Source organism: Vigna radiata, chromosome 7 (genome assembly GCF_000741045.1).
Source record: "Vigna radiata var. radiata cultivar VC1973A chromosome 7, Vradiata_ver6, whole genome shotgun sequence".
Taxonomy (NCBI): Eukaryota; Viridiplantae; Streptophyta; class Magnoliopsida; order Fabales; family Fabaceae; genus Vigna; species Vigna radiata.
In genome coordinates, this window is record NC_028357.1 from 5,161,547 (window position 1) to 5,175,042 (window position 13,496).

General features: G+C 28.2%; 1 protein-coding gene across 1 annotated transcript; it reads left to right on the forward strand.

Moving 5' to 3' along the window:
* Positions 1-2,808: 2,808 nt before the first annotated feature.
* On the forward strand, positions 2,809-4,506 carry LOC106767819 (extensin). Its single transcript, XM_014652772.2, has 2 exons — positions 2,809-3,733; positions 4,099-4,506. Exons 1-2 carry the CDS (start codon positions 2,816-2,818, stop codon positions 4,186-4,188), a joined length of 1,008 nt encoding a protein of 335 aa, XP_014508258.1. The 5' UTR covers positions 2,809-2,815; the 3' UTR covers positions 4,189-4,506.
* The last annotated feature ends 8,990 nt before the right edge of the window (positions 4,507-13,496 follow it).

Sequence of the window (13,496 nt, forward strand, 5' to 3'; positions counted from 1 at the left end):
GATTTCAATCTGGGCCAAGTTGACAGCTCTACACGTATATATTATATTTGTATAAAGTGTTTTTAGTTAAGTTGGGGATTAGGGATTTCAATCTGAACTAGGGATTTGCTATCACCATCTACAACAATAACGCCTTTTTGAAAATTCAAATCAATTTTAAGATCTACTTGAAATAATGTAGATTATCAACATGTTAACATTCTGAAGCAAGCAAGAGGCATGCCCACACAGGCGTCCAAGAGCATCTACCAATCAATCTGTATTTGACTGTGTGCCAAAGGGTCAAATTTTGGCTTCTCAAATATTACCTTTTGTCGAAGAGTACATTTAATGATTCACGAACCAAAGGGAAAACTTTATCCACAAAATCACGTGTCCCTCTATTCCTATAAATGTTGCAGAGCTTCAGTTTTATTCTTTCATTAACCCACCATCTATTTGACTTTTCAGGATTTGCATCATCAGAGTCTGCAAGTTTTTCACATTAAAATCTTCATCCAAGAACTTCAACTGTAGAGAAAGAAAACGTTGGAAATACCAGAATCATTTGTAGGAGACAACAAGGAAATTGCTTCATCTTCTTTTCCCTCTTCAAGCAGAAGTGAAGCTAGAGTTATCCGTGCATCAACCTCATCTGGTAGTATTTCAAGGGCTGAAACAAAATCTTGTTTAACAACCAGGGAGTATGAATATTTCACAGCAGATCCCTAGCTCAGATTGAAATTCCTAATTCCCAACTTAACTAAACACACTTTACACAAATATAATACATACGTGTCACTTAAATGATTTTTTTTAAAATAAAAATTTAACGTAATGGACTCATTTAAATTAAACAATAAATGTTCGTTACAGATCAGCACAGTGCCAACGGCGTCAGTGGCAAGTTAACGGAGAGGGCTTTATTGTCTCAAATTTACAAATATTAGGATGAAATTGGGACAAAAAAAACATGAGGACCCAATTGAGAATTGGGCACAAATATGAGGACTAAAACATATATTTAATCTTTAATTTATTTCAAAAATATTTTACACCTCTCCACTATTTTCTTTTATTCCAAAAATACTCTACACCTTCCCACTATCCTTAACAATCTCCCTCTTTCTCTCTGTACATTAATGGAACATTTTGAACTTGTGATATATTTTTTTAAATAAGTTTGATTCAATCTTATTTTCGCTATTAAATATATTTTTTCTTTTCAAATTACTTAATAAATGGTAAAATTTTGTTCTAAACTTTTAGAAAAATATTTATATATATGTGTGTTTTTTTTTCTAGATATAATTTTTATAATTTTTAAAATTATATTATGTTTTAACTCACCGACATGTTTGACTCAAATAATTTAAATAAAACATTTAATTTATTAGATAAATAATATAAAAATATTATTAAATACTTAAAATATATAAAAAAAAAGTTATTTGTTAAAGATTTATAATTTATTTAGTTCTTTCGTCATTATAAAGTTAGTATATAATAATAATAATAATAATAATAATAATATATCATTATTTAATATTAATATTATTATGTTTATTATTTTGTATTTGCATCTAACTTTTAATTTTAAAAATGGAAATGGTAGAAGTACTAATATTGAAGTTTTCTCTTAATTTTATAATTTGTAGTATATCACAAATTCAAATCTGAATCATGTAAATGCTCCATTAATGTAGATTGAGGGAAAGATGGTTGAGGATATGGGATGTGTAGGGTATTTTTGGAATAAAAGAAAATAGTAGAGATGTGTAGAATATTTTTGAAATAAATTAAAATAATGGAAATGTGCAAGACCCACTTGGAGAGGTGGAGGAAGTAACACCCCTAAACCAGTAATGTTACAAATTACTGCATTTTTCATATTAATCATCTTGCAATAATAGTGTTTTTGATAATAGAACTATAATAATGTTCATAATATCTTATTACAGGTTGATATGAGATATAGTGTATAATTATCAAAGAAAATTAGATGTTATTGTATGATTGAAACTGAATTTAACTTTATAAATGAAGAAAAAGAATTAGGTAAGAAATGTGACTAAAAACAGTTAACTATATTCTTTGGTTGAGATTAATTATTAGTAAATTCAACTCATAGTTCGCATCCGATCATCCAAAACAATTACAAATTTATAAAAAATTTTAAAATATTGTAATAAGTTGATAAAGACTCTTTCATTTTTACAATAAACCGAAGTTTATTTTCTATTATACTTTATGCATCCCAAATGATAAGAAAAATATATATAAGAAAAATGCTTGGACATCATGCTATTCTATACCATATTTAGAACATGTATTCCTGAACCTTTTTTTTTTAAATACCAACAATAATGAACAAATTCCTTACATTTCTCTCCTATCTAATTTCGTTTTAAGTTGATATAAATACTGTAAAAAACATTAACCAGATGATATATAGGATGCTTAAAAAGAGACAGTAATATATGTTTTTTACTTCACATAAATAAAAAAAAAAACTATAATATTTTAACAATTTTTTTAATAATAGAATCATACATTTTTCATAAAAAAAAAGTTAAAAAATAAGCACCTGTTTCCAACAATTATTTCGAAAGATGTTTGTAGTGAGGAGAAAACATCACCATGGTATGTTGGTTCATCAGATATTAACAGAATATGAGACCTGGTACTAACATATAGGTCACATGTAGATATGATAGGTAAAATTGCATTCTCATTAACATATGAGTTCCAACCATAATTCATAAACATGCACCATACAATATAAATAATCAAGAACCCAAATCTTTGTACCAAATTATATCCAACAATGTCTCCAATGTTCTGGGCACTTGCTTTCGGCTGTCTTTACTTCCCACTAGCCTCAATAAGTGCCCAAGCACAAGGACATGCTCCATCAAAGTTGCCAACTTCAACCCCAACAGCAGCATCTTCTCCCACTTCTTCTGCAACTGTTAAACCAACACTTCCTAAGGTTGCATCTCCAACATCATCTCTTCCTGTTCCTGTTCAATCACCACTTCCTAAGGCTACATCTCCAACATCTGCTCCTGTCAAAACACCACTTCCCAAGATTGCATCTCCAACATCTGCTCCTGTTAAAACACCAGTTCCTAAAACTACATCTCCCACATCTGCTCCTGTTAAAACACCAGTTCCTAAGATTACATCTCCGACATCTGCTCCTGTCAAAGCACCATTTCCCAAGACTACATCTCCGACATCTGCTCCTGTCAAAGCACCACCTAAGACCACATCTCCAACATCTGCTCCTGTTAAAACACCTGTTCCTAAAACCATATCTCCAACATCTGCACCACGTCCAAAAACTACATCTCCAACATCTGCTCCTGTTAAAACACCTGTTCCTAAGCCTGTTTCTCCAAAATCTGCTCCTGTAAAATCACCAGTTCCTAGGGCTACGTCTCCAACATTTGCTCCTGTAAAATTACCGGTTCCAAAGATTATATCTCCAACACTTGCTCCGGTGAAATTACCAGTTCCTGAAGCTATATCTCCAGCATTTGCTCCTGTTGAATCACCGGCTCCAGTGATTGCATTTCCAGTATCTGATCCTTTTAGATTTCCTGATCCCATAGTTACAGCTCCGATATCTCCTCCAGTGAAACTACCAAGTCCACGAGTTAAACCATCATCATTAGCTCCTGCAAAATTACCAATCGCCAAGGTTTTACCACCACCATCTCCTCCTTTGAAATCACCACCTCCCATTACGGTAATCCCCCAACTTAAACTACATCATGCATTAACTTGTTAATACAACACCACCCACATGAAGATTTTGCTGTTATTCTTTGATAATAGCTTTCGTTAAGAATAAATTGCACACATTGAACATAATTAAAAGAAATCTGCACCTAACATAGGCCAAACATAGAAAAAAGAACATCACTATGACCTGGAATAATTCATGTTTTTATGTTACCTTGAATATCTCTTAAATTTAAATAATTTTTTTTGTTGGTTAAATTTAAAAATTTTAGTTTTTTTTTTTTTTTTTGTTTTTTTTAGAAAAAAAACTTGTTGAGTACAAAATCTATAAGCTTTTACCAAATCTTATGTTTATTTTTTGTTTTACAGAATAGTGCATCAGGGTACCATATGCAAGGGAAAAAGATATGGTGGAGTACTGGAGTAGCTATTTCCATTTTGTTATCTGTCAGCATTTGAGACGAGCACCAGCTGCTATATAAGTCTTATGTGACCACAATGGATTCACCCTAAATGGCTATTGGGTTTGGAAAAAGTTGAAAAGTCATTATTATAACTCAAAAGTGATAAATTGTGATCATATTGTTTTTTTCTTTGCTTCAAATACGAATGAAAGACCTTCTGAATTATTTAATAATCAGGAAATTCAGCAACTTCTGAAGACCATATGTGTTTGACTAAGAACCTTGATTTGATTATAAGTTAAAACTGAATTTCACATTTCAGAGAGGGAGTATAATTAAGATATCCATGTTTGATATGGAAAATCCGAGATGAATCTAAAATATTCTGTATAGAATATTATAATATTATACCTCTTTTAATTATTTGCACATATTATTATCCTGGTTTTTTTTATTTCTAACTAATTCAATATTATTGACAGATTTATTTTTCAGTAAAATAACAAGTCAGAAATAATAGCTAAAATGCATTAGTGATTAAAAGAAATTCTCCAATAAATCAGTAAAAATTAGGTACTTTGAAGCACAAACATTATTCAAAAGGTTATTTATTTCCACTGTTTTTATTTATTTCACGTACAAAGTCATCCATGAGTTATTTAGAAACTAAGAAAAAAACAGTTGCTAAATCTTAGCATTGGAAATCTACTGTTCCTTAGAACTCTTATTTTTCCTCAAACTTGTGTTAAATGGAAGATTTTCTAAATATAAATATGGTGTATGACTTTGTATATACCTGGTGCCATGATTGTGGGTTTAGTCATAACAAATATTAACTACCTACAATTTCTTCAAAAACAAATAAAATTTAAAAAATATAAATACTTTATTTACATCTACTATAAAAGGTTATAAAAGGTGATAAAATAGATTATGTCGGTTTCTTTAATTTCAATATGTAATCAGTGTATTATAGATTAAAGTGAGCTATCAATTTTAATCCTTTCCACATCAGGAATTACACTAACGAAACAATAGTATTTAATGACAATAAACTATGAGAGTTCTAATGTCATAATTAATAAGTAATGTATGTCACTTACTATTCGTTAATATTAGAATGTTTATGAGTTTTCTTTTTTCTTTTTTATGTTGAAAATAAGTCTTCTGATAAAACTAAAAAGGAATGACACACGATACTTGAGAAAAAAAAGGAATTATATATTATTAAGATAAAATAGTTTTGGCTTATATAGAAGCTTTACAGAAAAGCAAATGTAAAATTGATTTAGAAACAACCTATATATTATACGGCAATAAAGTAGAAGAAATTAATGTAACTATCTGAGACTAATTCATCCCTGAAAAAAGGAAAGCACATGTAATTTCAACAATTCCTTCCTCAATTATTCATAATAAGTAATTAGTTCCTTCATCATTATATATATCAGCTACTTATTAATTAGTGTTACAATATTTTAGTTGAACTACTTCATCATTTACTAAATCTCTTAGAAAACAAAATCTCACTACAATATACTTATTGCATCTATGGGAGACAATATTCTTGGATAATTGAATGGTAGTTCATGTCACATAGGATTAGTAGCTTTTTTTTCTTCTAATTTAAGATGTTCTAGAATTCATTAGAGCCAAATGCATTGACAAGCACAAAACGTTGTAGTTGTATACTCAACTTTAGTTGTAGATAAACTTATTGGAGGTTGCTTTTTTGAAACTCATGATACAACTCCAGTTCTAATCATAAATACTACTCTCTAAAGGGAGCTACATTGATCCCTTAAGTTTCTAGCATAACTATTATCACTATAAGTTGTGAGGCTTGTCTTCTTTCTTTTTCGATAGAGAATGCCATATTCAATTGTACCTTTAAGTACCTTAAAATGCATTTTATTGCAACCCAATGTGACTCCTTTGGATTGCTCATGTATTTACTGATTAGGCTTACTTCAAACATCAAATCTAGTAGGATAACTGTGAGATACATGAGATAACCAATTGTTTACTTAAATGTGATAGCATCTATTGGTGTACCTTCATCTTCTTTGCACAATGTGGTTCCTAAAACAAGTCATACATAATAGCAATCAACCATGTTGAAGCATTACATCTACATTTCGTACAATAAGGTAGCATCTACATGATATTTCTTTTACAAGGTGTCACATTTACATCAACAAAATGAATAAGTTCGCTTTGAGGCATAAACATGCATTACATCAACATCCGATCTTCCTCCATGCATGACAACATGTACAAAAAAAATTTCAAATTCATCACAACATACATTAATGTCACATTGCATAATGCATAATTTGCATCCCCTTTTGCATGTCATCTCACATAGTACATACCATACACTCATGTTGTGGTCACATGTTATAAGTGTTTTCCAAATTCATTATAGCATTTTTTTACTTTCATTTCACCTTAAATAATGCATATCAAACATTCATATGTTGTTATACACATGTATAACATATTGCATTCTCATTGTCACTTTGCATAACACAACATGCATCTGCATAAAATTTTGGAAAAATGAAAAAAAAAAACGAGAAGACAAATAGAATATTCTTTGGTCAAATTGGTTTGTTGAATAAATGAATGAATTTTTTGGTGAAAAATATCATGTTTCGGTTTGTAGGGTTGATGTTAACAGTCTTTCGAGTTTCGTTCATTTAAACCGTTCGTCCTTCATCCTGTTTGGTTGCACTAGAAGGTTGCCTGTAGAAGGTACTTCAATGTCAAAGTCAACACAAATTGGAAAGTGTAGAAATAAATGTATATTAAATGTAATCAACCTATCACGATAGGTCAACTAGTAATGATGGTCCAATTGGTAATGATCATGTTTTGATTTAAGATATTGATCATCAGTCCTAATTCTTGTTTAAGACTGACCGCTCAGTTTACCTCTCCTGATCTACCGATTCATTGGATGTTCTTGATGGTTGGGACTTTCCTATCAATAAGGGACTAGACAATCATACAATACAAATCATATTTTGAAGCATTTGCTTGGCTTGCATGACATGAAATTTGTTCAAGCCCATTCCCCTTCTCAAAACACCTTTCTACCATAATCCTTCGTTTCATATACCATGAAGGATTATCATGAAAGGGAATAAGGCATTGGTTAGCATTGATGCAAATTTTTTTGAGATTGTTTAATTCTAAGAGTGGGTATATTCTTTTAGGGTGGAGCATGATTTTTGTGAAGATTTGTTTGTTTTAATTATGGTGGAGTTTATTGAGTATGTTGAAAATATGTATCTTTTAAAGTCTCACGTCTCTTAGGATAAACAAGTGAATAGGTATAATAACTATATAATAGACTCTAAATCCAGGTTGTTCTTCACCTCAAATCTAAGACACTTTGAGTTAGTGTTTGTATTTTCTTATACTCTTGTAGTAAAGTGTTATGATGTGTAGTTAAATTCTTATTTTAGAGAGTATGATACTTAGGATAAAGGATTGAAAGTGTTTTATATGTGTTGTACAAATTTTTACATAATATTATTTGTTTTATTATTTTTAGACAATGAGCATGATATTTTTCCATATTTAAAATTTTTATATTATATTATGTGTATTTTTATACTTATTTATTTATTTGTTAGTAGCACGAAGAGGGTCGCTTTTTCCAACGTTTAGTCCTTTTGTGGAGAAAAGTTATATGTAAGTATAATCCCATGAAGAATGTTTTCTTCATTATAAAGTTCTTGCTATAGGTATAATTTTGGCCAGTGAATTCTTTTGAAAAACTCATTGGATTTGTGGCAATGTATGGGAACTCTGGTGGATTGATATGTCAACTTATTTTCAACAAATGACATTCGAATGAAATGCAAATTGAGAATAGGATAATGTGAAGGGAGGACTCTTCACGAATATATATATATATATATATATATATATATATATATATATATATATATATATATATATATATATATATATATATATATATATATATATTCAATCTGATGATCATTCCTTCCGACCACTTCCTCATCTGGTCATATCACATTATTATATCTCCATATATCAACATAAAAATTTCATTCTAGGTTTCTTTATTTGATAGTGATTTCAGATTGGGTTTGAATATGTTGCAAATGTTGAAATTTGGAATTATTACTTACTCTATTATTATCGCTACAAGAAAAATTGTCATTATCTACCGCCCAAATTCGTATATAAGGCCTAAAATCCGTATATAATTTCTGGTTATATACGGATTACATACGGACAAAAATCCGTATTTAATAGTGTCGTAGATAGTATTATATACGGAAAATCCGTATATAATTTATATACGGAAAATCCGTATATAATAATCCGTATATAAATTATATACGGAAAATCCGTATATAAATTATATACGAAAAATCTGTATATAATTTATATACGGATAATCCGTATATAACAGTATATAAGTTATATACGGATTTTCCGTATATAAGTGTATATAAGTTATATACGGATAATCCGTATATAACTGTGTCTGATCTGCTGTTCTGTTTTGGTAGTAACATTAAGCATTTCCAGAGACATATATGTAACTTATATATGTAACACCTGCCCATTATATCAATTCATTCATTTCTTTCATTTGACATATAAAGTCTTAACTCAGAGACAAACATTTAGCATTAATCCATCATACAAAAGCTTATAAAATTTTTAATTACATCAAATATATAAGTTCAAATAACTTCTCCAGAGAATAAGTTTAAGTCCTAGATGTATTGTTATTTTCTTGGAAACTGATAAAACCATTGGTAGGTATTTGTCATCAATTCTTTGGAGGCATAGGGCTTGGAGGTTGTATATATCAGGTAGTACTGTATCATTCATGAATCTTTGTAATTGATTTAATTTTAAAAGAAAAAAAAATGTCGAATATAAATATATAATATGTAATTTACTCTTCAATTTTCAATTGGGTGTATGTCTTGTGTACTCATCGTGATATATGTACGAAATAAGTACGTTAATTTTGCATGAAAAAATTTATTGATTTTTAGTCCCTTGTTATAGAAATTATTTGTCAAGTGGATAAATATGTAAGGAATATTTAAATGCATTATTATTAGACAGCTATTTTTAAGTGAGAATATTTAGAGTATGAAATTATGATATATTTATCATTAATTTAATATCATAAAACATTCCAATTAAATCTGTAATAAATATATTATTAACTTTTCAGTTTAACTATTTATTTAAAAAGGTATTTTCTTTGTTGTATTTTCGCTTTGAAGGTACTATTTCAAGAATATATTTTTATGCTATTTGTCCTGGGACGTTAAAATAATAAATATGTGTGAATAAATAATATATTTATTTTTAGTACTTTTTAATTTTGACTATATTGATCAAGTCTTGAAATAAGATAAAGAATTATTTATGAATTTTAATTCGGCTAAAGTTGGTTCATTATGTTGACAATTATTACCTATAGTTAATTAATATTCTTTTACAAAAGATAAAATTAAATTTTATTGAGTTCATTTGCTATGAATTTGTTTTGATTACATACTTGTGGATAACTTTTGACTTTTATACGATGATTAAGTACAATTATAAAGTTTATTAGTGAAATATGGCCATTAGTTAAACGATTATGTACCCAAAAAAGAGAAAAACATTATCTTCACATCACTTACAACAACTCATGCATTTAGCATATGTATTATTTTAAATTAGATTTCTCAACTTTTTTTCTACAAAATGATAAAATAACCATTAAATTTATTTTGGATTTCTCATGAATAAGAACAAGAAATGAACGAATAATTGGATAAAAAAACATAAACATCACATGAGTGAAAGTTAAGGTCATTTTAAGATGAGCAATCCAACAAACCTTTAAACTTCATATTAAGGATTTCTAGAATTTTTCTTTTGAAATAAGAGTTTAAAAGTGTGGCCAAATAAATTTTCGTTCAAAAATAATAACCATAGTTATCACAACCAAAATTCACATTAAATAGTTATATGTAAGACTGTATTTTTGAATTGTGGATACTTGTTTTTGTGTGTAGGTCTGTATATGTGTTTTCGGGTTGTGATATGGTTTATGTAATACGGAATGTTTACCGAAACAATATTTTTTTTAACAAAAAATCATACTTTCGACATCAGTTCTGATAAAAACGGAGGTAAAAAAGAGTCTATTATCTTGGTTCTAGATCCGATCGAGGTCATAGACCCATAGACCCATTTTTTTTTTATTTACTGCTTTGGATTTTTTGAGCTAGGGCAAAATTGTAACATTTTTACTTCAGTTTTTGAATTGAGGCAAAAGTCGCAACTTTTCACCTCGCATGAATATACTTTGATTCTACAACCGTTATCATAAACTAAAACAACCATTGTCATATTTTTTTGTTGCACTAGTGAGATACTCCAAAAATAAAACTTATTGAAAATGGGGTGATGAATGCGCTAACCATAAGGTATTTTTTTTTTCTAAAATATTATGAAATTTTAGTTTAAGGTATGTTTTTTTTATATGTATTTTTATCTTATTATAACTCATTTTCAAGTCATAGAATTGAATAATATTTACGATACCTCTAAAAAAAAGGAAAGTTATGTCATTTTCTGTTTTTGGAAATAAAATAGAGATTATTTAAATAATGTGAACTTTGACCAATTACAAATTTTTCTTCCAAAATATCTCAAACATGGGATATCTAATAAAATAAAGTTTTGGTCACACATATTAATACAATATTACACACAAAACAAATATATATCTACGTTAACAACTACCAATGACAAATAACAATTTCAATTTTTTATCTTAGATGGACATGAGGTTCAAGGGGCAAAGCAAAATTTGATGGCATTGGATCATCGATCTCATCCNAAGATAAAATAAATACTCTCATCTAGAAGTACCTGACTTTATACCAATACAATACATAAATAAACAGACAATTTAACCTCGTCACAATATTCAAAACATACATTTATAATACACAAATTAAGTTACTGAAAAAATAACTTATATTACTATAATATGCTACTATTAATACAGAACATACTCAGACACGATTATAGTTCTTCTTAGTTTAAAGTTGTTGTTATATTTGAAGACAAACAATGGTTAAGGAGAGATAAATTATATTTAAATAATACTCTTTGGATTTTAAAGTATAGTATGATTGACAGGGATGGTAATTAAGATGATGCTGAAACCATATTACACATTGTTCTAGCAAAGACGTTACTCAAGTTATGTTTGCTTTCACTCAAGCATCATAAGCATAACTCAAACGTCATTTCTTGTTATTGTAAATACAAATAATTTACTCTTATACTTTAATACTTCAAGTTTAATGTTGATGATGTGTTATTCAAAATGGTGATGTAGGTTATGAAAATGAAGTTCTAAAATTATATAGTGTAATTGATGAATATGATATTCTTTTTGAATGTTTTAAGTACTAACTTTGTCGATATTACTCTAATGAATATATACACATTTCGACTCTCTTTTACCTTTGGACTAGAGTTCCCCACCCTTATTTATAAGAGTTATTGTAATAATTATATTTAGGTAAAATAATTATATTTAAAATAAGTAGTTGGTTTATTTTAAGAACAGATATTCTAAACATTTTATAGTTATATTATAATGAAAAATAGACATTAAATGAGTATGTCAAAATTTAATACAACNAAAATTCTAAAAACATCTTAATTTTGTATTCATATTGCACATTTTATGAACCTTTTTTATTTCTATCAAATATTCGATTATGTTTTTGAAAATGATTTTTTTTTTCTTATTAGAGAAACAAAAGTCAGTCCACTTTTAATTTGTTACAAAAATTATTCTATTATGTCTATATTTGTCTTCTTGATTTTCAAAAGAAAAAATTATGATGCACAATTTTCCATTGTTTTAAATGATATAATGTTTGAAACTCCATTAACTACTATATAACTATATAAGTGTTTATTTGAAACCTTGTAAGTTAAATTAGTCAAACTTTTATGATTAAAAATTTTGTGAAGAAAATTATATGCTGGGGAAAAATCTAAGTCAATAATATCTATTATAGTTGTGAAAATGTAATACACAAAAAAATCATATTAAAACAAAATAAACATATATAATACACAAAAAAAATGTCCAATTACATTTCAAAGTCTCGTGATCGTGTGATGTTACGTCATTTGGATTCTAATTAGAATTTAGTGACCAAAGTTGTACAATATTTATACTTGTAGACTAAAAATGCTTATAAAGTAAATAAATAGAAATCATTCTTTTAAAATACTTTTCTGATACATTCTTTCCTATCGGTTTAAATTTATTTGAAACTATATAATGTGGTTTTTAGTTTTGTAGCTTTTAATACATTTAACTAATAAAAAATAAAAAAACGTGTTAAAAGGATATAAGAGGTGTGTAATTAACATTTCTCAAACTACTAAATATAAAAAAGCTAATGACATATTTAGTGCAATTTACATGTATGAAAATACGAGTGATTGATGAAATAAAATGGATTTGTTTAAAAAATTAAAATTAAAAACTGAGTAAATATCATAAATATATAAACTGAAAAAGGAAAGTAAAAATAGAGTTAAAATATTATTAGTAGTGAAAAATATACACTATATTTCTTGAAAATTTTTCTTAAAATGAAATCTCATTTTTTCTTTTAATTTTTTCAACATATGCATTTAATTAATTTTATTTTTCATTAATTCTACTATCCTTTTTCATTTTTACTTGTTTTTTTTTCAAAAATAAACGGAAGCTTATTATCTTTTTAGTACTGAAAATTAAAAATAAAAAAGAAATAATAATTAAGGCAAGTGCCCGCGCTTTCTTATTAGAATGCACTCTTCATTTCCTGTCGTTCTTGATGTATCAACCCCCCACCAAAATAAACAAAGAAAAGAGAAAAAGAAAATCTCTCTCTCTCAGTCAGTCTCTTTCTCTCTCTCATTCTCTTCCATCACTTCGCACCCCTTTTTCACACTCACTGACGAGGTATCTATCTCTCTGTAATGGGTTTCGTCTTTCAATCTTCAAAATGTTTTCTTTTTTTTTCTTTCTCATTGTCTGCTTGTTGGGTCCTCTCTGTCCGTTGATCTGCACCGTTTGCGTCTTCGAAATTTGATTTCCGTTTTGGGGTTTTTGTTTCGCCGATTAGTCTCTGAGGTTCAAGAATCAAGAATGTTCGGTGTTTGTTTGATGGGTATTTAATTGTTTGATATCACTTTCCTTACTCACACTCCTTTTTATTTTTGTTATGTTTGAACCTCCATCAAATCCCTAATGGGGTGAATTTTTTGTTCTAAATATTG

Bases quoted from the DNA above. Each gene is read 5' to 3' on its own strand.
- LOC106767819 (XM_014652772.2), top strand. From the start codon at position 2,816: ATGTTCTGGGCACTTGCTTTCGGCTGTCTTTACTTCCCACTAGCCTCA. The intron at 3,734-4,098 runs GTAATCCCCCAA...TTTGTTTTACAG, and splicing joins AATCACCACCTCCCATTACG to AATAGTGCATCAGGGTACCA.